The 24,159-nt window shown below is 36.7% G+C and overlaps 1 protein-coding gene across 7 annotated transcripts in view; it reads right to left on the bottom strand.

Moving 5' to 3' along the window:
• DGLUCY (D-glutamate cyclase) overlaps nucleotides 1-24,159 on the bottom strand; it is a 42,336-nt gene that overhangs the window by 14,000 nt on the left and 4,177 nt on the right. For 4 of the 7 annotated variants that reach the window (XR_014693577.1, XM_084521051.1, XM_084521049.1 and 1 more), the window contains exons 3-9: nucleotides 11,784-11,895; nucleotides 9,005-9,158; nucleotides 8,100-8,298; nucleotides 6,286-6,436; nucleotides 4,623-4,745; nucleotides 2,593-2,790; nucleotides 190-450 (exon numbers count right to left, since the gene is read on the bottom strand). Coding sequence is in view for 6 of the 7 variants with exons in the window: in XM_084521049.1 (XP_084377175.1) it covers nucleotides 190-450; nucleotides 2,593-2,790; nucleotides 4,623-4,745; nucleotides 6,286-6,436; nucleotides 8,100-8,298; nucleotides 9,005-9,158; nucleotides 11,784-11,895 (1,198 nt within the window). In the remaining variant the exon portion in view is untranslated. Of the gene's footprint in view, nucleotides 1-189; nucleotides 451-2,592; nucleotides 2,791-4,622; nucleotides 4,746-6,285; nucleotides 6,437-8,099; nucleotides 8,299-9,004; nucleotides 9,159-11,783; nucleotides 11,896-14,859; nucleotides 14,944-16,928; nucleotides 17,134-24,159 lie in introns of those variants that run through there. The other 3 variants (XM_084521054.1, XM_084521052.1, XM_084521053.1) reach the window with 3 other exon arrangements.

Genomic DNA, 24,159 nt, shown 5'->3' with positions numbered 1-24,159 from the left:
GATGCACAAACATTAACTTGGTGCCAGCTTCATTTAACAAAACATAACAATGCTAATCAGAGGTTCAGGATGAATGGCGTGTTCATTCTCTGAAAGAAAAAAAAAATCTGTAGTAAGTTACAATGAGAATACCTGAAGCGAACCTTGGCTCAAATTAGGAAGACAAAACTGGAAAAATGTATGTCTTACCTAGTTGAACAGCATCGTCAATAATCTTTTTATTCAGATCCATGGCTCTCTGATCTGTTACTATAGCAACATCTTTCTCCAAGGCCTGCAGCATGGCTGCGATGGCGAGGGCTCCAGGGGGCCCATCATTTTCTTCTGGTGGCTCGTAAGAGAAGTGGGTAGGAAATCCAGTTGTTATCAACACTGACCGAGCATGGGAGATGGCCAGGCAAGCCTTCAGCAGCTCATCCGGGCGGTGTAAATGAATTATACCCCGATCTCCTACAAAAGTATTTTTAAAGATATACATTTTTAAGAGAACAGTACACTTCAGTACGTTGTTCTCCTTTTGAAGTTTCTGTTTGGGTGAATCTGCGTACTTTAATGACATAATACGGGTAAAAATAATACAATAAAAAGAAAAACCTCTGGTCAAGACAGGAACTGGGCTAATTTCCTCAGGAAACCTAGGAAGGTATAGGATATGAGTAATGAAAATAACGAGCTGTGTTTCCAGGTTAAGAATTCTGGTTAACTGGGTTTTGAAAATTACTATGCTAGCGTTTCTAGGTATTGGTGCAAGTTGCATGTTTTTTTCTTTCTTCCTAAGAACTCATTGAATATCGTCTCCCTTCCTTCTACTGTCTGCTTTCCTCTGATCTGTGGTTACAGTTGTGCCAGACCATGTCTAACTACTAAACTATTTGCTTTACTACTAAATCTAGCTTGCTACTCAAGCTTCCCACATTTTATGGAAGATTCAATGCAGACCTCAGTTGAGTAAGCTGGTCCTTTGACTCTGCTTAACACTGTCCCTTTAGGAAAGAGCTAATTTCCAAATAAATTCAACTTACTTCTGTGGTTAATAATTTTATTGAGGGCTCAGATACACTGTGAATTATGGGGGACTTGATAAACTCAACTACTACATTGGTATCTAGGCAATTACTAAAAGATCTTCCTGTTACATGTTATTTGACCTCGAGAAAGAGGAGAATATTAGTAGATCTCTTGGGTCAGTCCCTAAAGAGGCAACTCTGCCTATCTGTTTAAGTCTTTTATTATTGCAATATTTCCTATTCTCTCTCCTTTTCCTGACACTCAGAAACACAAGTGTGCAATGCAGTCCTTTAGATTTGCTCGCATTCCTGAAAACCATGGATACCAGCATGATGTGCTGATAATCATGGGCTGAAAGTGAGAGGCAAGTCCTCACTATTGTTTTCTATTCTCCTCATATCTTAATCTTTCTCACCTTTTTTCCCTCCTTTCCTGTTGGTGAACCAAGTTTCCTCTTTGTCTTTTTCTCACCATTCCTCCTACACAACATACAGGCAATATATAATTTACAGATAGTGGACAAAGAAAAAAAGTTCTCAACAAAACTCAAGTAACAGAAACAGGGTATATTAGTCTTTGAAAAGTGGAGCGTATCAACTGAGTTGAAGTACTACAGTAATGCAGCTACTCTCTTTTAGCAATAAAATGAGCTAACTCTGAAGTTAGGTCCGGTATTTCTGCAGAGCATGGCATTGTGCCATGCTGAACTCCAGAGAGTGGATAAAAGGAAAGGCCTTGTAAGTAAAAATAAACAGGCCCAAATATATGCACACAGCCCAAACCCTGAGCTTGGAAGAGCTGAGCATTAGCTGTTTTCCACTACTGCCTGTAAAAGATTTCAAAAAATTTATAGGAAAGTGAGATCAAAATTTACAGGAGACAGAGGGGACTAACTCAATGTGCACTTTGGAAATAGTTGTGTTATTCTGTCTTTTGCTCCTGTATCCTCTTATTTCCATCTCTTCTCTCTTGTGCACGTACACAACCATACCTCTCAACCTTCTGTTGTGATCAGGTCACTTTGGTCCATCACACAACACCTCAGCAACAAGTATGTCAGCAGAGTTTGATGTAGTTCCACCCATCAGAGAGGGACGTTTGAAAAACACATGCAACTACTGGAATATCCCAGTAAGAAAACAGCAGTCACGAATATATGTAAAGAAATGTACTATTTACTCAACAGTGAACACTTACATAGCTCTTACCGCATGCTGAGGTGCCCTGCACTTATCAATTTCAGATTTATTCAGCAACAGTGCTTATTCCCTGTGGATGCTCCAGTCTGCTGTAAACAGTGAAGCTTCTGTGTACTTTGAAAGAATGCAGTAATCACATTTAAATGTGTTCCATTACCCATAAGGTTGAATGATTTGGGTCAAACTCTGATATTACATATAGTAATGAAAACAAAACAAAACTAGTTATATTAACTCACAGTAATGCACAAGTATTTTTTTAAAATCTTAAAATTGCCTTTAGGTTTTTATTGCATTCCTGAATTTTGTGGGCATCTACACAAGCACAATAGATATAGCAAATCCACTCAAGTAAGAGGTTTTTTGTTTGATTGATTGTTTTTACCTGGGTCTATTCCGATCAGGTTCTCCAGATTCTTTATCTTTCGTGTTGCTTCTGCTGACACCATACTATAATGCAAAGGATCTTGTGAAATGCAGTAGGCTTGTGGGACTTCACTTGAGGACCCGACTGTAACACTGTCATTCTTTAGGTCAGTGATGAACATGCAGCCAGGAGAATGAGTAAAAGCTAATGGAGATCCTAGAACAGGTGAAAAAGATTCAATTAAACACTTTGTTATTGTGTTATATTGAAATACCAGAATGATAAAATCTCGAGAAGCAATTTAACAACACAGAGTCCCTGCCTGATGACACTTACAAAACAGGTGATATTTTAAGATACACTGCAGCAATAAATATACTTTGAGGAAAGAAATGTATGCATATACATCTGAAAATGTTTACACTTCTGAAAAGCTCATGTGGGTAGTTGAGAGCATGTTTTTTTACACTATCCTCTTTAGTATAAGCTTCAGGCAATTTAGGAACTGAACGGTGGTACCCTTCAAGAAATTCAGTCAGGAATTGGCAAGTCTGAAAACTGGGTTTGACATGCATGAAAAAACTAAGAACAAGTTAACGCTGAAGTTTGCACAGGGTGTTGGTGATACTGTTTCTGTAAAAATAAATTGTCTAGATTCTAAACTGCTGCAGGAAGCTACAGTGTCTCTCTACCTTTGAATACAAATTTATTAGTGATATGGAAAAGCTGTGACAACTCCGTGCTGACAAGTAGTTGTCCTTTATCAGATTAAAAAAATGGGGAGGTTTAATATGCCTCACCAAACCATGTGTATAGACAATAATTTTGAGGAGCTAGCAGATGGATCTAAAGTACAGGTACTGCTGCTATGGCAGGATTTTAACTACTTAGCTGAGAGGGGAGCACAGCAAGATACAAACTGTATAAAGAGCTTTCAGAATCCATTAATGACAACTGTTTTTAATACAAGAAATGAAAAAATAAACAGAAGTAAAAATCAGTTCCAGGCCAAGGCGTGATAGATAGCTGCTTAGGCAACAGAGACTGGTAACTTTTTCCTCCTTTCTCCTTTCATGCATCCTGCATCACAGGGAAAACTGCTAGGGAACACAGGAGAGAGGGTAGACTTTTCACCTTGGATTTTGGAGTGGAGAAAAGGGGTTGTATGTAAGAACAGAACAAAACAACAACAACAAAAAAGCCTCTGTTCCTAGTGCTGAATGTATTTACAACACTTGCTGAGACCAGTCAGATAACCAACTGTAGCATACCACAAGGGTTTTGCAGATCCTGCAGGGAAAGCAGGATGAAATGGATGACTTCCCAGGGCTCTCCCAATTATACTGTCTATCAGTATTAAGCTTTTTTTTTCTAACTAAAAATTTGAGGTTTCCTTCCACACTAGTGATTTAGAGCAATATATAACACTGTCACTATGGTTTAGTTGCATTTTCTTGCCCTTTGAACACATGCCTCTAATAAGTGAGTGGATAAAGCGCAGGATCACAACTCTTTACAGAGGACAAGGATTCCATTATATAAAGTGTGTCACATTTACTTCATTTTGGAACAAAAACTAAAAGATAAAAGTTCTTCACAAGACAATTACAAAGTCTTTTCTAGGTCAATCAGTTTGCTAGTTCTTGACGAGATGGAAAGATATCTGGCTGCTTTTTTTTGGCTTTCCCTTTTACTATTGTTTTACTGCACTGTGGTACAAAATAATACTTCAAAAGTTTAAAAAAGAAAACTTTTAAGTTCCTAGTTTTTAGTGATGCTCAAAAATGATGTTTTGATGCTGTCAGAGCTTTAAGTTTCTGACATTTCACAATGGAAAATAGTCCTATTAAAGGTTTTTTTGTTGTTGGTGGTGGTGGTGTTTTTTTTTTATTGCTTGGCTGGGGCTTTTTTAGCTGACCCTAGGGCTCTGCAATGCAAATCAAGCCTATCAGCCAACTCATCCAGTCCACTATTTAAAAAAATAAATAAAAAAGAGAAAGAAAAAGAGATTGAAGGATGATCTTAAAGTTTTCAAAGACTGTACATACTGCAGTTGATGACTGCTTCTACTCCTGTTACACCACAGGCCCAAAACACCGGAATATCACCAGGGTGAAGGTGAACTGGATCTCCATAGTCCGGTTTGGAAAGATCTTGTATTCCCAACAGACCTGTCATTGATCAACAATAAACCCATCACAGATTTCAGTCAAGCAGCAATATTACAAAAGGTGGGAGGGGACATCAAACATCATCAAGCAACACAGCTAGAATTACAGCAGTGGCAAATCCCACTACTGAAGTGGCATATTTAGTTTGCTTTCAGTGCATGTCCTCAGATCCTGAGCTGTCTTGTTTTCCCTTTATCTGTGTGACATCAATAAACATGTATTCACTTTATTTCTGCAGCAAAGTACAAACTAGACGTGTATGCCGAGTTCCCAAGATATTATAAATCTTATCTATCAATAAAATAATTGTATTATTTTTCGCACTGGTAGACAAGAATAAATAACTGCAATGCAAAATGAGTTGTTTCTAGAACACATTTTCTGCTACTTTAGCTTCATATATTCTCTAGCTAAAGAAATGAGGAGTCTTTTACCTCTCTGGGTTAGGTAATTACATCTCACTCTTAGCCAGCTTTCATTAAATTGTCTTTTGCTTTAACAAAGCAAACACCTACTTCTTTTCTGGGTCATTCTAAGCACTTGCTCTCTTCCCCTTGCTTTTAAATTCCTAAGATGCTAAAGTTTACCGCTGTCTTTTCTGGAATTAGTTTGTACAATCTGTATATATATTCATTTACTCTTTTCTGTTAAAAATAAACACATAATGTATTCCTTCACTTTCCCAATCTCTACCCGAAGTAATGATTTATTACTCATTCCTCAGATTTAAGCACTCGGACCAAATATATTACTGGGTTGTACTGTTACCAATGACATCTCTTTCCATATTGTACTGTTACCAATGACATCTCTTTCCATACTCTGCAACATGATCAGGCTGTGTACACAGCTCTTGAGACTACTGATTGATTGACCAATTTCTGACAGCAGAGGGAATTTTTTTTATAGTGATCTATCTCCATCCTATAGGTGGTCTACACTTCCTTCCCTCCTTCCCTCCTTCCTTTTCCCCAAACAGCCTCCTGTTTATCTTTTTTGTTTTCAATCTTTCCTTGCAAAGAATAGGCCTGGACTTGTTCAAGCTGTTTAAAAAAAATAAAAAATAAAAAGTCATATTTCTATTTATTCTGTCTTAAGTGTTTTGCTCAATGTATCTTATTTCAGTATTTTTAAAACATAATATGGTATTTTCTTTCACAGTCATCCATGAAGACACAAAATGCCTCCATACATACTTTTCCCCATGCTGTCAATCACTGCTACCCTGTTGCTGGGATCTTTGACAACAAGAAAGTATTCACACATAAATGAAACTGCATACATTTTAGGAGAATATGATTACATGTTTTACCAAAACTGTTTTTGCCATATAACTGCCTTTATGCATTAATTCTGTGTTTTGTTCATTCAAAATCTATCTCCTCACCCCGACTCCAATTCAGGTTTGTGACCATTAGAAAGGATTAAAACATGATAAAGCTAGCGCAGGTATTTTATTCCTACCACTTCTCATGGCTCCCCTTCAGCCATTTTTATTGACAATAAAGCATATGTAGAGTGAAACATGAAAAACACTGACCAGGGTCACCTATGTGAATTGGTGCTCCATGAGCTTCTTTTAGTTCAGATGTTGCTAGCACAGCTGCTTCCAATTTGCTTTCAGGAATTGGTCTCATTGTGACTACTAAGTTGCAGCAAAAAGTAGAAATACTGTAGCATGGCACAGCTGTCTGTCAGTTTAAAAGAATCAAAAGTATTAGAAGAAATAAGCCACAATAGTAGCATTAATTTTAAATCTTTTTTTTTTTTTCCCAAAAAACACACATTTTTCTTAGCATTTTTTTTTAATTCTTGCTTCAGCACATGCAGCATCCAGCATGGTGAGCTCAGTATATTCTGAATATTGTCAGAAAACAACCCTCTGCTCCCTATGTAGAAAGTGAAAAGCTAACAAAAAGTATAGTGGTGACAAATCAGTTTGGTCTGAATCTATTATCTCTACTGGAATTCGGAGAAACCATGATACTCTGCAATGTGCAAGAGTCAACAACTGCTGCTGCTGCCAGTACCCTCTTCTAAAGAAGCAGCATGCCAGTTGTACACACACAACACCTTTTGTGCCTCTAGAAAGGATCTATGGAATTCATCAACTTTTCTGACTAGGATGCTGAAATCCTTTTTCTATTCAGAAATGAAGCAGCCTGGCTTTTTAGAACAGAAAGTCTGAGATGTAAATTGCATTTGAACATAAATGAGACGTAGACAGCAAGAGCTGCATAGTCAATGTTTTTACTTTTTTTGTTATATCTGTCACCGAAGAAACGCACTGTACATGTCTTTGAAATACAGATGAAATTCACCTAATTCTAAAATGTTATAATCAGATATATAATTGTAACTTTTTTCTTTAAGCTTCATAGGTCTCACATAAAACACATTTGTTTCTTCAGTTTGACCGGCAGTACAGCAAAATATTGTTAAATGATAACATTAAATAGAATAGTAACCTTTGTTTACCAGAACAGCATACTAATTGTGTGAAAAAGGCATGCAGATGCACTTAAATGTTCTTAATATTAAAGTGTCTACCTAGCAGAGTCAGGCTTATACTAGGACTTCTGCCCACATTAAAATCTGTGTTATACATCTTCTGATCATGGTTATAATTTTCAGTGCTATGGTAGACACCTCAGCTTTTTAGGAACACCTGTCCCAGAGGCCTGGGTTTCTAGCAAATGTGGAGTTTAAAGGCTCTACAGTCATAAGAGAAATCCAAGCTGTGACTGTCATATATGCAGAGCAAACTGCTAATGCTAGTTAGGCATTGGGACGGGTTGCCCAGGGAGGTGGTAGAGTCACCATCTCTGGGGGTGTTTACGGAAAGGTTGGACCTGGTGCTTAGGGATATGGTTTAGTGGTACATTGGTAGTAGGGTGATGGTTGGACCAGATCATCTTGGAGGTCTTTTCCAAGCTTAATGATTCTATGATTGTACTGTCAAGGCTTATAAAAAGAATATTCTTAGTACAAGCTAGAACTGGTGTGGAGAGTGGGACATATATAAAGGTGATGATCAGAATAGCACATGCTTCATCAGCTGAAACAGAGAAGGAAATAAGCACCAAATCCAAATGAAATGGCTGCCATTGAACACACAAAAAACTGCCACTGTAAACAAAAACAAAAAAAAATTCAGCCTTGCAGGAAGTTGAGAAAAGCACTGACCTGATATTTTACCCTATATTTTCATGCACTGAGCACTACTACCTGCCTAAAACTACTCTGCAAGTGGGAAAAAAAGTTCTGATTTTGCACGATAGTTACATGGCCATAAGATGAATATGGACAAATATGGAAAAAGTTACAGCAAAGACTATATGTATATCTACTTACCTTATACATGCTTACATTACATTCTTGTTCAACGTTTCTTATAGGAATGCCAGCATTTTGGATTGCTTTTTCAAAAGAAAAGCTGCAGCCTAAATAGAAAGTCACCATGTCCTTAAGTTGTTCCGAATATTCCTTTAGACTTTTTACAGATCCAGTGAAGGCTCCATACTCATACACTCTATACTGTGGGCAGTCAGTCCTAACGAAATAAGAAGTTATCACAGCTTTAACATGTTTTTGAAAAGAAGGCACATGACCAGAATGATCTAAATTGACTTTACCTACTATCAAACCACAAGATCCAGCCTACTTTGTCCATTTTGTTTCATTCTGAGTAACAATGAAAAAACACAGACAAAACCAAACACTTTATTCTACACATAAACAGCATTCTACACAGCAAACAGAACATGTTAGAGTATCTTTGTATTTTTCATTGTATTTTTCAGGTTTTACAGGTAAATGTCCATTACACGTATCATGCCTCACGGATTCCAAAATTAGGGAGCTGTTTTAAGTTTTCTTTTTAGTATTTGCTAGAGAAGTACATCTTTTAAATTTCAGAGACCCTTAAAAATATAATGTGGTTACCTTGCCTAAACATAAGTAAATTAATTCTGCTCAGACTGCAAAACTTCTAGAAATTACACAAAAATTCACTTTTACATTAGAGAAAAACTTGCATTATTGATAATTATGATAAGAAGTTTCTCAAGAACTAGATGATTAGGCTGATTCTACTCTTTTATACTCATGCACAGTTTTCATTCAAAGGTATAACTACAAGAAAATAAATTTGTTCAAAATGTACAACAGTGAGAGCAGGTTATTCCCTGAAACTGATTTCTCCTAATCACCATCAGCACCCGCTGCAGAATTTTGAGAAGCAGTCAGCCCGTACTTACCTGATATCAGAATCACTACTCAGAGAAGGACATTTCCAGTCACCTGGTTTGCTTCTGTACAGCAATGGCAGAGGTCCATTGTTTGCATGACAGAACTTCTCAAAGTCATCAGCCAGGGACTTGTGCAAAATCACAATGTTAGCTTGTTTATAGCCTGAAATTGTGGAAGGTAGGAATGACTGCTTATTAATTCAGCTCCTTGTTTAAGAAACAAACTTTTCTGTATAGCTCTCTGTAAATGGTCTATAAAATTACCTGAAGGGAAATTTTATTTCAAAACTCTGTAATTGAATTAAAGAAATTTTAGAACTATTTTAAAAATTGTAGCCAGATGTACTCTGTATGTCAAGTAGTTCACAGCTAAAGTAGTAGGTAAACATGGAGAGTACTAGACTATGAAGAATGCATAATTACTTTCCTAAACAATTCTATGAACTTACATATAAACAAAATTTATTCTATAACCTGAGAAATTAGTATTGTATAGGAAAATGTTTTACTTGTGCAAATGTCAGCACAGAGCCAAAAAAAGGGGGTGTGGGAGGGGGACTGTTACATACCACACTTTAACCATTTTTAAAGTTCAATGCTAAGTTATAAATCATGGCCAGTATAACAGAAAAATGCTGATATTCTGTCCTCATGTAGCCCATTCCTTGACTATATAATTTTACCTTGGGCTGCAATTTAATAGAGAAGTTACAGCTCAGGAATAATCTCTTGCTTAGCACACTGAAACTCAGACATTTCTAATATTTCTAATTTAAAAGAACAAAATGAATATAACTGCTACACTTTCTTCACTCATAATGAGCTTTTATTTAAAACCTTACTGACTGCTACCACAAAACAGGTTCTAAAGATATTAATATTTGTGCAGTGTGTATCAATTTGTCTTGAAAACTTATTAAATACTGTGCCAGCTATTAGACAGGCAAGTAAGAGGCTGTGTAGAAGCTCCCACTTTCCTAAAGACTGTGGTAGTCTGAACTTGTGACTCTGGTAGTCATTCAAGAAGCAATCATTCAGTTGAAATCAATGATCTTCTTTAAAAGGCTGTAGAAATCGGCCAGATTTTACTTTTGACCAAAGCCAACCAAGAAACCAAAAGATAAAGCTATTCCTGATGGAAAAAATATAAAGCAAAGGCTTAAACTGAGGTAAGCATGTATTTGCATATTGAATGTGCCCACAAACTGCTCTTCTGGGACCAGCCAGCACAAAAATGCAGTTTATTACTAACAAAAGTTACTAAATACAGAAATAGCTCCTTGCTAAATACAGGAATTCATTTTTGTTAAATAAACATACTAAATTTACCACTGAATAAAATACTACATTGAGTTACCCTTTAGCCTCATTCCCTGCTGCCCATGTGAAATCTACAGGCACTTTCTACTTTGCTGCTGATATTCAGATTCTTAACCTTATGGTTTTAGCCAGTGCATTCAACTTAGACAACACTGAATTTAAAATACAAGTCACAGCTGACAGTCTGAATCTGTAGGCGACTTAGACAACTTTATTGCTACTCCTGATAACTATCCTTACTTTCTTTACAGATAAGTGTGTTGTTTTTTTTTTTTTTTTTCCTCTTCTTCCCATATAAGCTTAAGTATATATTCACACAATGTATCCAACATCAGGAACATATTCTTGAGCAGTGTTAATGAAGCTGGAAATGCTGATCAACTATGGCATTAGTTCAACAAACTAATATCCCAATTCAGAGCAGTTTCGAAAGAGTTTTTAATGCATTTGCTGAATGACAATGAAGGCAATAAGAAATAGTTATTTTAGTAGTATGTCTGAATTTGTTTTGGAAGTAAACTATTTTTTTTCAAATGTAAAAGCTAACGTTTAAAATCACTGCAGTAGCACATACATACACAAATACAGTTGGGGCAAACTGCAGATTATTAATGTTGTAACGTGTTTTCCATTAGTAGTTTTCAGCTTACATACTGATAGAAAATAAGACCATTATTTCAAGACTCACTATGATTCTAAAATATGTGCCTTAATGTTCTTATATTAATGTTAGTACACACAGCTTTGCTCATCAGCTACTTGCCACAGTATTTTTCATTACATTGTTACATTTTAAAGTTGATCAGAACAACAACACAGGAATCGCTACTTCTGTAAAAGTTGAGCTATGAGAGAAGACAAAGATCAATTCTCCAGAATGCATTCAGTTATCTTAGTATAGACCTATTCTTTCCCTCTCCATATAATTCCCAATCTTCCTGAGTAAGTAATTTCCAACTTCTGCAACAAACGAAGCAGGAAACTACTTTTGTGACTGTACTTCTCTAAGTCTTTCCCAACGTGTATCCTATGCACTAAGTAAAGCAAGGTCTCTGTGAATAACACAGCATGTGATCCTATAAATGGGATGATAGTGTGTGTAAGGAAAACCTGATTTAGGTAAAGATTTTTCAAACATTTTCTGCAACCATAATTTATCATTGACTTAACTGGGAGCTGGAGGATACACGGTAGTTTTGAAAACAAAATCCATGTAATTTACACAGGTAAGATGATTTCTCTGATGTAGTTCTATGATTTAAGAACCCAGTGTCTGGTGCTTACAATGTGATTTCAAAAGCACCCAAGTGAGTTAAGAATTTAAGTCAGCTTGACATTTACTTCTGCTTTACTTCAGCTCTTTTGATAGTCCTAAACACCTTTATAAACAAAGAAAGAAAAAAGTAAGGACATAGTTATGAAACTAAAATGGAGTCATTTTCTACTTAGAGCTGTTAGGTTTCCTTACCTTCTGCCATTCCAGAAGTATTACTGATACTGTGTCTGTTGCAACGAATTATTCTTCTTAGTACATGGGGAAGGAGAGATTTCAAGCCTCCTGTCAAGAGCATCCTTTCAGCCTTAACAGAAAGATGTTATAATAATAAATTTAAACACAATTACATGTATACAACTTCCTTCCTCTTCCTTCCCCTTCCTTCCCCTTCCTTCTTTCTTTCTCTCAAGTGCTGGAAAACTTAATTTCAATTTCTTCCTGATGCCCCACCAAGCTTATTATCACTGGGAAATCCTTAATTAAAACCCAAAAGGCAAATTAAAGTCAAAGGGCTGCTTCATTGACATTTTCTGATTAAACAGAAACTGAATCTTTAGATAAATCAACCAGAGATGTGCATGTTAACATTCTGGATAAAATGCAATGTTTTGCTGGCCTGTAATATAAGAAACAGACTTCTTTTTCCCTGTTAAATATTCATTTCCTAGAGTACTCACCCTTCCAAAATTTGCTATAAGTTTAAAATTGCAAAAACATAAATGGACTGATCTACCAAGCTACAATCTGTAATATTACGTCTGCTGAAAATGCTTTCAGACAATGAGCAACCCAACCTTGTGGTAAAAGTAACTATATTCAGAAAATGTCATTTTGATACATTTCATATATATTATACTTTTCAACTACTCATTATGTAGAAATGATATACTGAAATTATAATGAGTACTCCTGTGGCTATTCTTCCACTGGGAAAACAGACATACAGAAGTCACTTCATACAATCTGGAGTAGAAATAGAGATAAGTACCCTAATTACAGTCAGTATCTGGGTCTTTTTACATCTCTTGAAGACTGAACACAACTTTTTTCTACAGTCTAATCAAAGTCAACAGAAAGCTTTTCCCTGAGCCTAAACTATCTAGAAGTAAAAAGGGTTTATTATACAACTGCTAGGACTAAGTAAAATATAGTTCAGGGTAAAATAATAATTTGTCTCCTTATGATTTTAACCTTGATAACTTTTCATGGTCTAATTCAGAGATAACATATTTATCTAATCATATGTTCATTCTAACTAAATAAACTGAATTACTTTCCAAGCAACCAAATTACCAACCTCCAAGTTTTTCTTTAATTCAGAAGAAGCCATTCCTGGTGTCAATTGTAAGAAGTAATAAACATGATAAAAATTGTGCTGCTTTTTAAAAAGATGCCAATCAATTAATGTACAATGCAATGTTACAACCTTCTAGCAAAAGTTAACCTTTCTGTTAAAAATCAAAGTTTTCTGTTAAAGTTTTCTGTTAAAGTTTTCTGTTAAAGTTTTCTGTTAAAGTTTTCTGTTAAACTCAAAGTAAGAGCAGTAATATGTTTTGATGGAAATTATATTTTTATCACGGGTTGTCTGTCCAAAATGTTTCCCAAAGATTGCAGAATTCTGAGTGGTTAAGTTGGGTGCACTGAAATTTAGAGTAAGCTCTGTATCTGGTCTTTGAAGCCTGTAATGCTTAATTCTAAAATGATTACATAACATTGCCAGCCAAAAGAAATCAGCTTATACTTTTTTTTTCTGAACTCTAGCTTACTACTCTCCAACTCATCCCATCTTTTCTGCTTTTATATAACAGTCTATATGCTGCACAAAAAAATAGTCTTCGTTACAGAATTGTGAACAATTTCAAGCAAATGCTTTAAAGATAACTAGAATTTGGATTGAGAAATGTGACTAGATTCTAATCCAGGCCTATATGAGACAATTTAAGAAACATTATTTTTACTGCAAAGAGAATTTCTAGCACTACTCTGGAACGATTCATTCAACCACATGTATTCATGTGATTCTTTCAAATTGTTTTTCTTCCTTTCTGAGTATCTTTGAAGTCATCTAACGGTCTTAAGAAGTACTAGCTTACTTGGATTTGAGAGACAGTCTGAAATTTGTGAATTTAGTTTGGGATGAAAGCTATCTTCAGCCAGGTACTTTATCCCAAATGCCCAAGAACGATGTTGGGCAAGCCTGATTTTCAATGCATAGAGTATATGTCCAGCAGAGGAAATGGAAGCACTTACGGAACTTTATTAGCAACATTTAGGCCTTTAAAAGTTTTAGGTTTATATGAAAGTAAGTGTTGAGCAAGCTCTAGTACCGCAAATATAAGTAGTGCCAAAATGCTGTCTCTTAAGTACCTTATGGAAACATTTGGGATTGTAGTTTCAATTTGTGAACACTGCCCCTAGCTGCAAAGCAAGATATATTGTTGATGAATTTGTTAGGAAGTGAATAATTTAAACATTACCTTTGTATAAAAGTAGGATGACTCTCCTCTTTCAGAGGAGAGACAAAACACGCCTTATAACCACTTGTTATCACTAAAGTTCCAGTGGAGATTTTCTAAAACTCTCAGGAACATTCTATAGGATAAAATTCTGAGTTACAACTTTAGATCACTGTATTTGCTATACAATGTCAGTAATAGATTATGTTGGTGTTTTTCTAGTCACTAAATTTGGACAGTCAATAAAAACTCTCAGATGCTTATAGCAAAAAAGTAGCTTTTTGCTATTTGACTTCCTCAGGAATGGCTTATTTCTACACAGTATGTTGTTTCCCCATGCTAGGGGGCACCCTTAAGTTTAGATTCCCCAACCATCTCCAGGACATCCTGGAAAATTGTTAAAGACATCATGAGCATGGCTTGTTTGGGATGACAGGGGAAAAGTACCACAATAACTCAGGTCTTACAGCATCTTCTCCACCTTGACCCATCAGAATGCCTAATGAAGTGTATGGACTGGCTTCATGAGGCAGGGGAGTAGCCCTCTATCTAAATGGTCTGGTACAGCTGTTAATCAGTAGTCAAGATCTGTCCCCTGGCCTGTCTTTTTCAACTCCTTTTATTTTGTTTTAAGATAGTTTCAGATAACAGTATCAGCTGTCTCATAGGAATATGCTGGATCATGATATGTGTAAGACAGGGTGTAGGATAAGTGTTAAAAAGTCCTCCAGAGAGGATGCTGACAGGGCCTATGAAATAGCCGTACATTTTGCAGATATTTAAATGAGATTATATTCATAATTATTCATTACCTGGGAAAATGGGAAGATGTCATTTAAGTGTCAGAAAGATTCCACTTTTAGATGTAGTGGGTGTGTCCATACTGCTGTGCTAAACTGCGTCAGATAAAAATGAAAAAATCGATAATAACACAAAAGGATTAATATATCCTTCAGAAGTGTCAGTGTGACTGTTTTGCGGTTACAAGTGTCAAGCAAATTCATGAAATAAAATGAAAAACATAGTATTTCTGCAATTTAAAAAAATGGATCATCTGCAAACAAACAGCCTGTAAAATGTGCTGCTGCTAAGAGCAACAAACAAGTCAACTTGAATACTGGAAAGCAGTTAATACCAATCTCTGATGTTTTAGGTCTGTTTTTCCAGTGGTGTTGGTACACATAAGAATATGGTTTAATGCAGTGATTTTTTTTGAAGTCTAATCTAGAGACTTGCTTGCATGTAGCCCAAAGTCTTTTGTGTGTGTGTGTGTGTAATATAATCTTGCAATTTATGTAACTTTTATCTTATTTTCAATTTAAAGTTCAATTAAAAGAATGGTTGGTGGCATGCACGGGTTCACTGGCCAAAAGAAGCGCAGAGGTCACTAGGTAACACTGTTGGGCAGGTGTTTTTTTTTCCAGATATTGTCATGCAGGTAACTTACCCAAAGCTACTGCTGCACTAACAGGAACAGCAGGGTAACTTGAAACATGAGCCAGCCCACGGGCTGCCTTTACTGATACATAATGGAAAGTAATCTAAACTAATTATAACCTATGAAAACCCTTTGTGTACTATGCTTGCCCTAGTATGAATATGGTTACAGAGGTTTGTTAACGTAAACAGGGCTTAAAAAGACCTGCTGCTTAATTATCAAGCTGATTTGAAATTCTGCCAAATGACTTCTGTGAAAAGTACAAACTTCTTTGAAAATTCACTCCACCTCATTTTCCAAACAGGTCTCACAGTTATACTTGTGATGCTTTATTTGAAGAATCCATTAATGATCCTTTTTGTCCCCATCTGCTTTGAATCATTTGAAAGCACAGAAGTGCTTTGTGTACAACTCCAAAGAGGAAGTGCTTTATATGTTTTCAGATAGTGGTTCATCTAGCAAATTAAGGTTGAACTCTACATTTGAAATACGGGGTATTTGGCTTTGAAATTTAGAAACCTTTAGATAAGGGTCATAAATAGATATCTAAGTTAGTTTCCATTAGTGTTCTCTGCTGCCTAAAGCACTTTGTTTACACTAAAGATCCTGCAGATTGCGTCATTATAAAAAACTGGTAAAAGAACCAATGCATCTTTGAGGCAATCTTGTTTACTTGAGGAAAAAAAAAAAAACACGCAATGTTTAGTTTATCCCAGTATAATATGAACAAGAAACAGAAAGCAATGACCAGTTGCAAAGCAGCCATTTAAGACAGCACTCCATGTTAGTGTGACACATCTTGTACAGCACCTATCCCCTGAACTTTCACCACTACATTTATATTATTTTACACCCAGCTTCTGCTCAGGGACAAAATTGTTTCTGAAGTGGAGAAATCTGGGCAGAGATTTGTTCTTTAGAGACTAGAGAATAGTTCAAGCCCTGCCCTTGCATGGATAGAATCTATCCACAATTTGGGTTGTTTAGGCTTTTATATCCTTCTCAAAGGTGGGAGGCCTCATATATCCTTCCAATCCCTTGGATCATATCCTAGTTCCTGCATACTTCCCCCATCATCTTACATAAACATATGACCAACAGGCTTTGGAACAGCCACCTCATTTATACACACCTTTAGCAAGATAAAATACACACATAAGAAAAGACAAGGGCCTTTATCAAGATTAAAAATACTGCTGTCATACCTTTGACTTTGCTGACAGGAATACTTAACCAGCTGCAGGAGGAAGAGACAGAAAATGATCTACCAGAGGTTATTTTAGTTTAACACAAACTGCTTATTCAATTTCAAGAAATTGAAAAACAAAACAAAACCATCAGGCTGGCATGTAAATGTAGTCTCCTGATCTACCCTGAGGTACTGAAAAGGCTTAAAATCGCTCTACAATTCTCTGGCCTGAGTCCAGTCACCATTTTTTTTACCTGGGCCTCTTCAAGCACTGAAGCAGCTTGAGGATGCAGGAGGGCCTTGCTTGCTGGCCATCAGTGCCAGACTTTTCCCCCCGCTTTTCTCCTAACCAGTGGAATGCTGCATGTTGGGACCAAGGCAATGAGCATTGGCTGGATAAAAATTCTTGTAGCGAGGAAAATTTTTCTTCCCAATCATACTCATGTGGAAGGAAAGTGGAAGTCCATAGGACAAAGTACAGTGACTTGTACTGCTTTGTTTGCAAAGCAGCAGTCATAGGTGCTTATCTTGATAGCCAAGTATGTCACCACCCAGGTTACACCCAGTCATGTCATGCATGATCACAGCATTGACGGGGTGCCTGTTCCTCCCAAGGAATTCCATCCAGATGTAAGCAGATGAGTGATGTTCTGATCCCTACACACCCTAAAAATAGTACCATGCTCCCAAAGAACACTGCTATGCTCCTGCTGTACAGGTTATTCACGTTACCCCCAGGACTATGTCATTTCACGGATGTCTACCAGCAGCTGTGAAGTCACTGTATCCACAGCTCTTCACCAAGCAGAGACATTTACATTCTGGCTGCAAGAGCTCAGGGCCTGACTGGCAAACACAATACATACTTATTTGGTAGACTGCATCAGAAAGCCCAGAAATCATCAGAGTTCATCATCCTTCAATTTGTGAACAAGAACTTGAAGGATTAGTGAATTTTAATCCTGAATTAAAACACCTTGTGGTGGGACCCAAATGAAGATCTGTAACTCATCCATAGCTTTTTTTCCCCTAAATATACAGAGACAATATGAGATTCAATGTCAAGTGAACCTTTGAGGACCTCTGCCTTGCAGTAACAGGAGGGGTAGAAAACCCCTCCTGTGAAGGATGTGGCAACTCAGGCAAGCAAATGAGAGTGTTACTACCCTGACCTGATTGCCCAATCATCTGTAGAAGTCAGGAAATAACTTGTTTTATAGATAAATGGCAACCACAGTGATCATGGGAAGAGATATTCTGCAAGTGGTATGTTGGTGCTGCAGAGCAGGCATCAGAAACTTCATCAGTGCCTCCAGTTGTCCTCTCCATTTCTGAACTCGGAGCAGTCATTCAAGACCTGCATACAATGTAATCCTCCCACTGGGCAACTGTCCTCATCCACCAGAATCACCTTTGATTAAGTAGAGACTGGGTTCCCCTAGGGCTGCAATGGTGGGTACTGTTTAGGAGAAAGATGGTTTTGAACTGAAGCATTGTGTCCTGAAAAGCAAATCTCCAATCATGTAACACTTGTAATGTGAGGGGAAGGATTCAGGCCCTTATCAGGCCCTTACCTGGTCAGCTTCACCTCACAGTATGCGGGTGGTCCTGATGCAGTCAGTCTATCATGAGGATTCAGAGGGTCATCATTGGTGGCAACAGCACCCTGGTTATGCAGTAAGTGCACAGGGAATGTTAAGCAGCTCTGTTAGGCTAGGGTCCTAATGCAGGCCATGCTAGCATAGCTATGCACAGCATGGAGGAGTCAGAGCATGTTCTGAATCTAAACTAGTCTTACTCTAGTTACGAAATGGTAATATGGCACTTTGCATCGTGCAAGTAGAGAATAAATTGAAGAAAAATATGGGACTTACAAGAGCAATGTTTTATGCTACCATTTTGGTTTGTGCTGGTTCTGCTGGCAGAAACGTATAGTCATTCCTAATGTATCAACGAACATTCATTTAAGGTGGAGAAACTGGAAGGTTCAGAGTAATGGTAGAGAGAGAACTTCTCATGTAAGTTTCCAGTTACAGACTAGATCAGGTATCTGATGACTAAGTGCTGTCACTCTTAGATATCCAGTGTTTAATACAATAAACTACAGTATTCAATGCAGTTAAAGCAATTAGAGTGAGCATCTCAAACTGCTAGCTTCATGTGCAGTTTCAGTAGAAGCTCAAGAATTTTGAAAAAACACAGGCTTCAACTTTTTAGCCCATACAATTAATCCTCAACTTCTACTGCTTTCCCTATGAGGAAACGGTAAGTTGAATAAGACCTGCAGGCCTGTCACCCTCACACCTTTTGTCACCACAGAATCGTATTTTTAAAATGCAGCATTGGTGCTAAAGAGATGATTCATAATGCTGCAGCATCGGTTACCTGGTTTTAAAGAGATGTTAATGTCATCATTTTGATTTTCATTACTACACAATACGAAGCTAAGGGCTGTAAATGCCTTATGCGTCAATAACCTGATTTTATATTTTTAAAAGACCTGAACTACAGAGGATTTATCTCAGTGTGCTCTAGTTCCAAATTCAATTTTTTAATGGAGACTTGAGCCGATATTTTGTATACAGGCAGTACAGAACAAAAGTTAAGCTATTACTATTTTTTTATTATGTATTTATTTGGGGCTTTGTTCCTAGATATGGCTCAGGTTATATGCACAAACCCTTGTCTCTGATTTTGCAATGTAAGGACTCAAACCTGTACTGCCTCTCTGCATATAAGTAAAAGAGAAAAGCAGTCCTGTTCAGTTCAAGGACAGATGAAGTGCTCAGACATTTGCTGTATTGTACTTCATCTATGTGACTGTTTGCAAACAAGCTATGTACTATACACAGATCTGAATAAAGAATGATGTGACAGGAGAGATTAATTTAAGGTAAAGACAGAAGAAGATACAAGCAATATATATACTTTATAAAAATACATGTGTATGGGACAAGATAACATCCTTGATAAAAAGAAAGTTATAATTACTATTGCTGAACCATACAGCTACTATACACACACACTTGACATAGAAAAGATAACTTACCAAGAGGATATAAAAGAATATGAAACCATTTATAAAAATTAAGAAATCTGTGGTCTCCTAATCAAACAATAAACATGCTTTTTCATCTTGTTTACTGGAAATTTTAAAAACTAAGCATTCTGAGTAGGTCCAGCTTCAGTTTGGAAAATATTACACAATATTTTCCACTCCTATTGAAGAAGGAAACGATTACAATCTGTACTTGGTTTCCAACTCTGGACAAAAAAAAAAAGTGTCTATGAATATATATATATCTACACATATATGTGCATTCATTCCATGGTTGATCACATAGAGAAAACTTCTCAATTAAAGAGAGTTATTTCAATGGTTATCCTAAAGTTCAAGATGTGTATGTGAGTCTTCTATGGTTACTAAGTATACAAAAGAAAGTACGCAAAACAAAGTGCATTAAGCAAGCATTGTTTAGGATACAATCTATGCATATTAAAAATAGCTAAAAGTATTAACAGAAATGCATCTGAATTCAGTCACCTTGGGTTCATGAGTTGTGCAGAAGTCACACATCTGAAATGTATTTCCTAAAAATAAACTCTGAAGCAGAGGATGCTGTGCTTATAGATGGACCGTTTTGTTCCTAATAGACATGTATTTTTGATGGAGAATCAATACCTGACCTTATATAGTAATTATCAGCTTCAGTGAAAAAGACAGTTTTTCCAGTTTTCAGTTGTGGTCTAAGGGTTTTCATCATATTACATTAATGAGAAATTTTGGGAAACATCTTTTTTTTTTTTTTTTTCTTTTTTTTTTTTTCTTTTCTTTTTTTCTGTGTCTGTATATTGCTCAGCACAAAAGAGTGCCAGTCTATAGCCAGGGCTTTTCAGCATCACTGCAGTGTGATGCAACCTCTTACCTGCACCAAACACTTGTCCTGTGACTACAACCGTAAGCTTATGTTTTCAATTCTAGATTGAAACATCTGCTTAAATAACCTCTGACATGTAATACTGCACATAAGATAAGATTGTAAATTAATTCTTTAGATCTTTTTATAATAAATCAGAATAAATTACTGGCTTCTTTGTAGCAGTTTATGAATACTATAGGTAACCTGAATGCTAGGATATTTATTGCATGAATGTGTGGACTTAATATCCAGATGCATGACAAATAAATAACCAGGAAAGCCAAGAGATGAGCTGCTAAGATAAGAGATAAGTTGCTCTCAAGTAAATAGCTAAAGATTTGCAATTAACATTCTGTGAACAGGTAATAGTAAGGTAGTAAGCCTTTAAATGTTTTGGTTTTATTGTTATTCTAGACAGGGCTATGTTCTAATAAGGCTGTATGATTTCTTGATTTGTCCCTTCTAAGAATCTCAACAGGAATGAAGTTTACAAAACCACAGAACAATCAAATAAACAGGACCAAAATAGATTGCTGTAGGCCAAAGCTTCATCTATAAGAGGATTCACTGTGAAGCTTCAACCCAGAGAGGTAAAAGCATTAATAGGAAGCAACCACTGATAATGTGCATAATCACTTGCAACTATGACAATACCATCCTTGAACATGTAATTGAAGACAAACGTTGCTGCTACTGTAGCAGAGGTAGGGAGTAGGGGGGAGCAGGCTGCTCTCTTGGGGTTGTGTGGGTGGGGCAAGAATTCATTTGCCTCTGCAGAGAAAAAGAGGCACTGTTGGTTTTGAGAAGGTATGATTGCTTTTTCTTGGGATATCTGAAGCCAGAGAGGGTACATAAAGGGCTCCAGAAAGCATGATACCGGTCTGTCTTGAAACACAAGGTTAAAAAAGGGATTAACTGTCAAAAGGGAGGGACTCATAATTTTTGCAGAGATTGCCTTCATCCCCTCCTATAACCAAAGAACAGTGCTCCAGGACTGCAGTGAACATTGCAGGTTCATGGCCAATCCCATGTGACTTGTAATTGTTGCTCTAGTACTTGCTAAAGCAATCCAAAAGCTTTTTTTTTTTTTTTTTTTTTTGTCTGCTTGTGTGTGTGTCTAATGCATGAAGCAAACAAATACTTCACACTTGTCCACTGTCTTTCATCACATAGTTTTCTAAAGAGAAATACTGTCACATAGGGGAACTGTTTTACTGATTTTTAATCTAAAGAGTTAGGAAAATAACATAAAGCTTCTAACAACATCTCACTACCACCCAAAACCAAATGCTTTGGTGGGAAGACATCTTAAGGCCACATTGCAAATGTATGCTACTCAGAGAGCGTGTGGTTAAGTTAAAGCGATACCCTAACTTCACGGTTTATTGCAAAGAATGCTGCGAATCCGTGGGGTTCACCTCATTTGACTTCACATTTTGAAGATGCAAACATCTACTGCATCTTGCTAAAGTCGTAGAAAGGCAACATTGAGTCCAATGAGAAGCAAATCACTTACTACTCAGTTTCTGTAATTATACGGTTGGATTTCATGTAATAAAATCTGGCTGAATAGGAATGTGTTCCTTTGAAATTGGAGAGAGACCTGGTATTAGTGTAAAGCTTCATTAAATACCAGAAAATGCTGGGGGTGGGGGTAGAGGGCTGTCGTAGCTCAGAGTTATTGGAGTTATTTACAATGTCAACAATCTATATTGCTGTAACGTTTCCAATAAATACATTAGCAGGCAGTCACAACACAAAAGTAGTTTTCAATGTGACATGTTGTAAAGAAGAGGATGCCAAACCTTACTCTTAGACAGACTTTCTAAATGACAGCCAAAAGAAAATTGTTTAAAGAGACATTTCTGTGCACAAAAGGCTAACGCTCTGGAGAAAATGCAAATCTTGAGGATTTTAGAAAAGGAGTGTAAAATGCCTTCTGACCAACGTGAATTCTGATATCCTCTCAGAAGAGTGTCACAGCCAAACAGCTTACATCAGAAAAGAGGTGTATTGAAACTGCCAGTTCTAGCATCTAAATAACCTATGTTTCCCTGTAAACTCTTTACCTGAGAAAGTACAGCTGTGCATGGATTATTGAAATCTCAGAGAACTGTTGGTGCCTGATACATATCCCATGCTTACTGCAAATATTGTACTGGGCAACATGAGGCAGGGAGACTTGTGCTTCACACTCTAGGTTTGAATATCAAAGAGTGGCAGATCCAACAGAAAAGACTGCATAGCCCGGAGGAGCTAAAAGGTAACAATTCTTCACTCTCTCCTTTTTTCTAAACTAAATAATTTTGGGTCATCAGACTGTGCTAGTAAGCAGCAAACTCAAAGCAAACACATGGAGGTTTTTCTTCATACACTGCATGCTTAAGCTGTAGAAGTTTCTGGCTATGGCGTTGTGACACCACATAGCTGCTACTGGACAGCACTGGAGACACTATGCTGAGCTTGATCTGCATCCTGTCTCAAAAAATCAGTAGAGCATCTCCTGTTTTTATAATCCTTTGTAATATTATGTGATTGTTTAAAATGTTCTCTTCTGCTATTTCAAGTAATGGGAATACCTCATCTTTTTGACTTTAAAAGAGTAATTTCAAAATCAATAACCATTTAACTTTTGTCAAGGCAAAGGAAAAAAGCATACAGGAGTCTCTGCAATATTGTTGACTTTATTAATCTTTTTGCTCCATGGTAATTTAACAGATGCAATATCTTTAAATATGACAGTAGAGAAACGTTGTGGAAATGAACTTAATGGTTTTCATTCATGCTTTTCAAAAACTGCCTCTCCACCTTCATTACATGTCATTTTTTTCACTATCTCCTTTTTTTGACTTCAAGTACTACAATGCATACCTTCAAGCTCTGCCTGTTAATCTTTTTTTTTTTTTTTTTTTTCTCATGTTTTTGCTTCCTTCTTTGGGGGTGGAGAGCAGATGCATGGCTTCTGCAACTATCAGGATGTACTCACAGTCTCCATGCTGAGTTAAAAGTTTTAATTTCCTCATCTCTAGCTTTCAGATCATGTTGATTAGCTTCTCCTTTTTAAAGTCCCCTTCTCCAAAATTTAGAGACAATTTTCAAAATAATGAGAATTTACATGAGTTTTCTGAAACGGATTTTGAGCTTAATTACAATGCAGTCAGTATTACTCAGAGTTTTAAAGATACCGTTATGTGGAACATCCCTCTGTGTTTTTTACAACAAATTTGAAAAGAATTTCAAATTGCTGTGAGTGAGTGACAATTAGGATCGAAAAAACAATTATTCGTATTAACTAGAAATTCCAGCTCTGTCTAGCTTAGGCATTTAAGCAGATCAGAAATTGAAATAACCCCCCTACTTCTGTTCTGCTAGATAGTACGGCTTCCTTTCCTCTCTGAACGGTGTTCACTCATTTTCCTTTTCCTCATTAGAAAACAAGTAATATAACATATTTAAAATTGTTTCTCTTCTAGAGCCATAGAGATTTTTAACAAACTTTTGAAAGTGCTGCTTTCAGAAGGGACAGTAGGTGTACTGTAATCAAAGAAAAAATATACTTTTAGTG

This window comes from Aythya ferina (assembly GCF_964211825.1).
Source record: "Aythya ferina genome assembly, chromosome: 5".
Classification (NCBI taxonomy): Eukaryota; Metazoa; Chordata; class Aves; order Anseriformes; family Anatidae; genus Aythya; species Aythya ferina.
The sequence above is the reverse complement of the archived record's forward strand: the minus strand, read 5'-3'. Positions and strand labels throughout refer to the sequence as shown.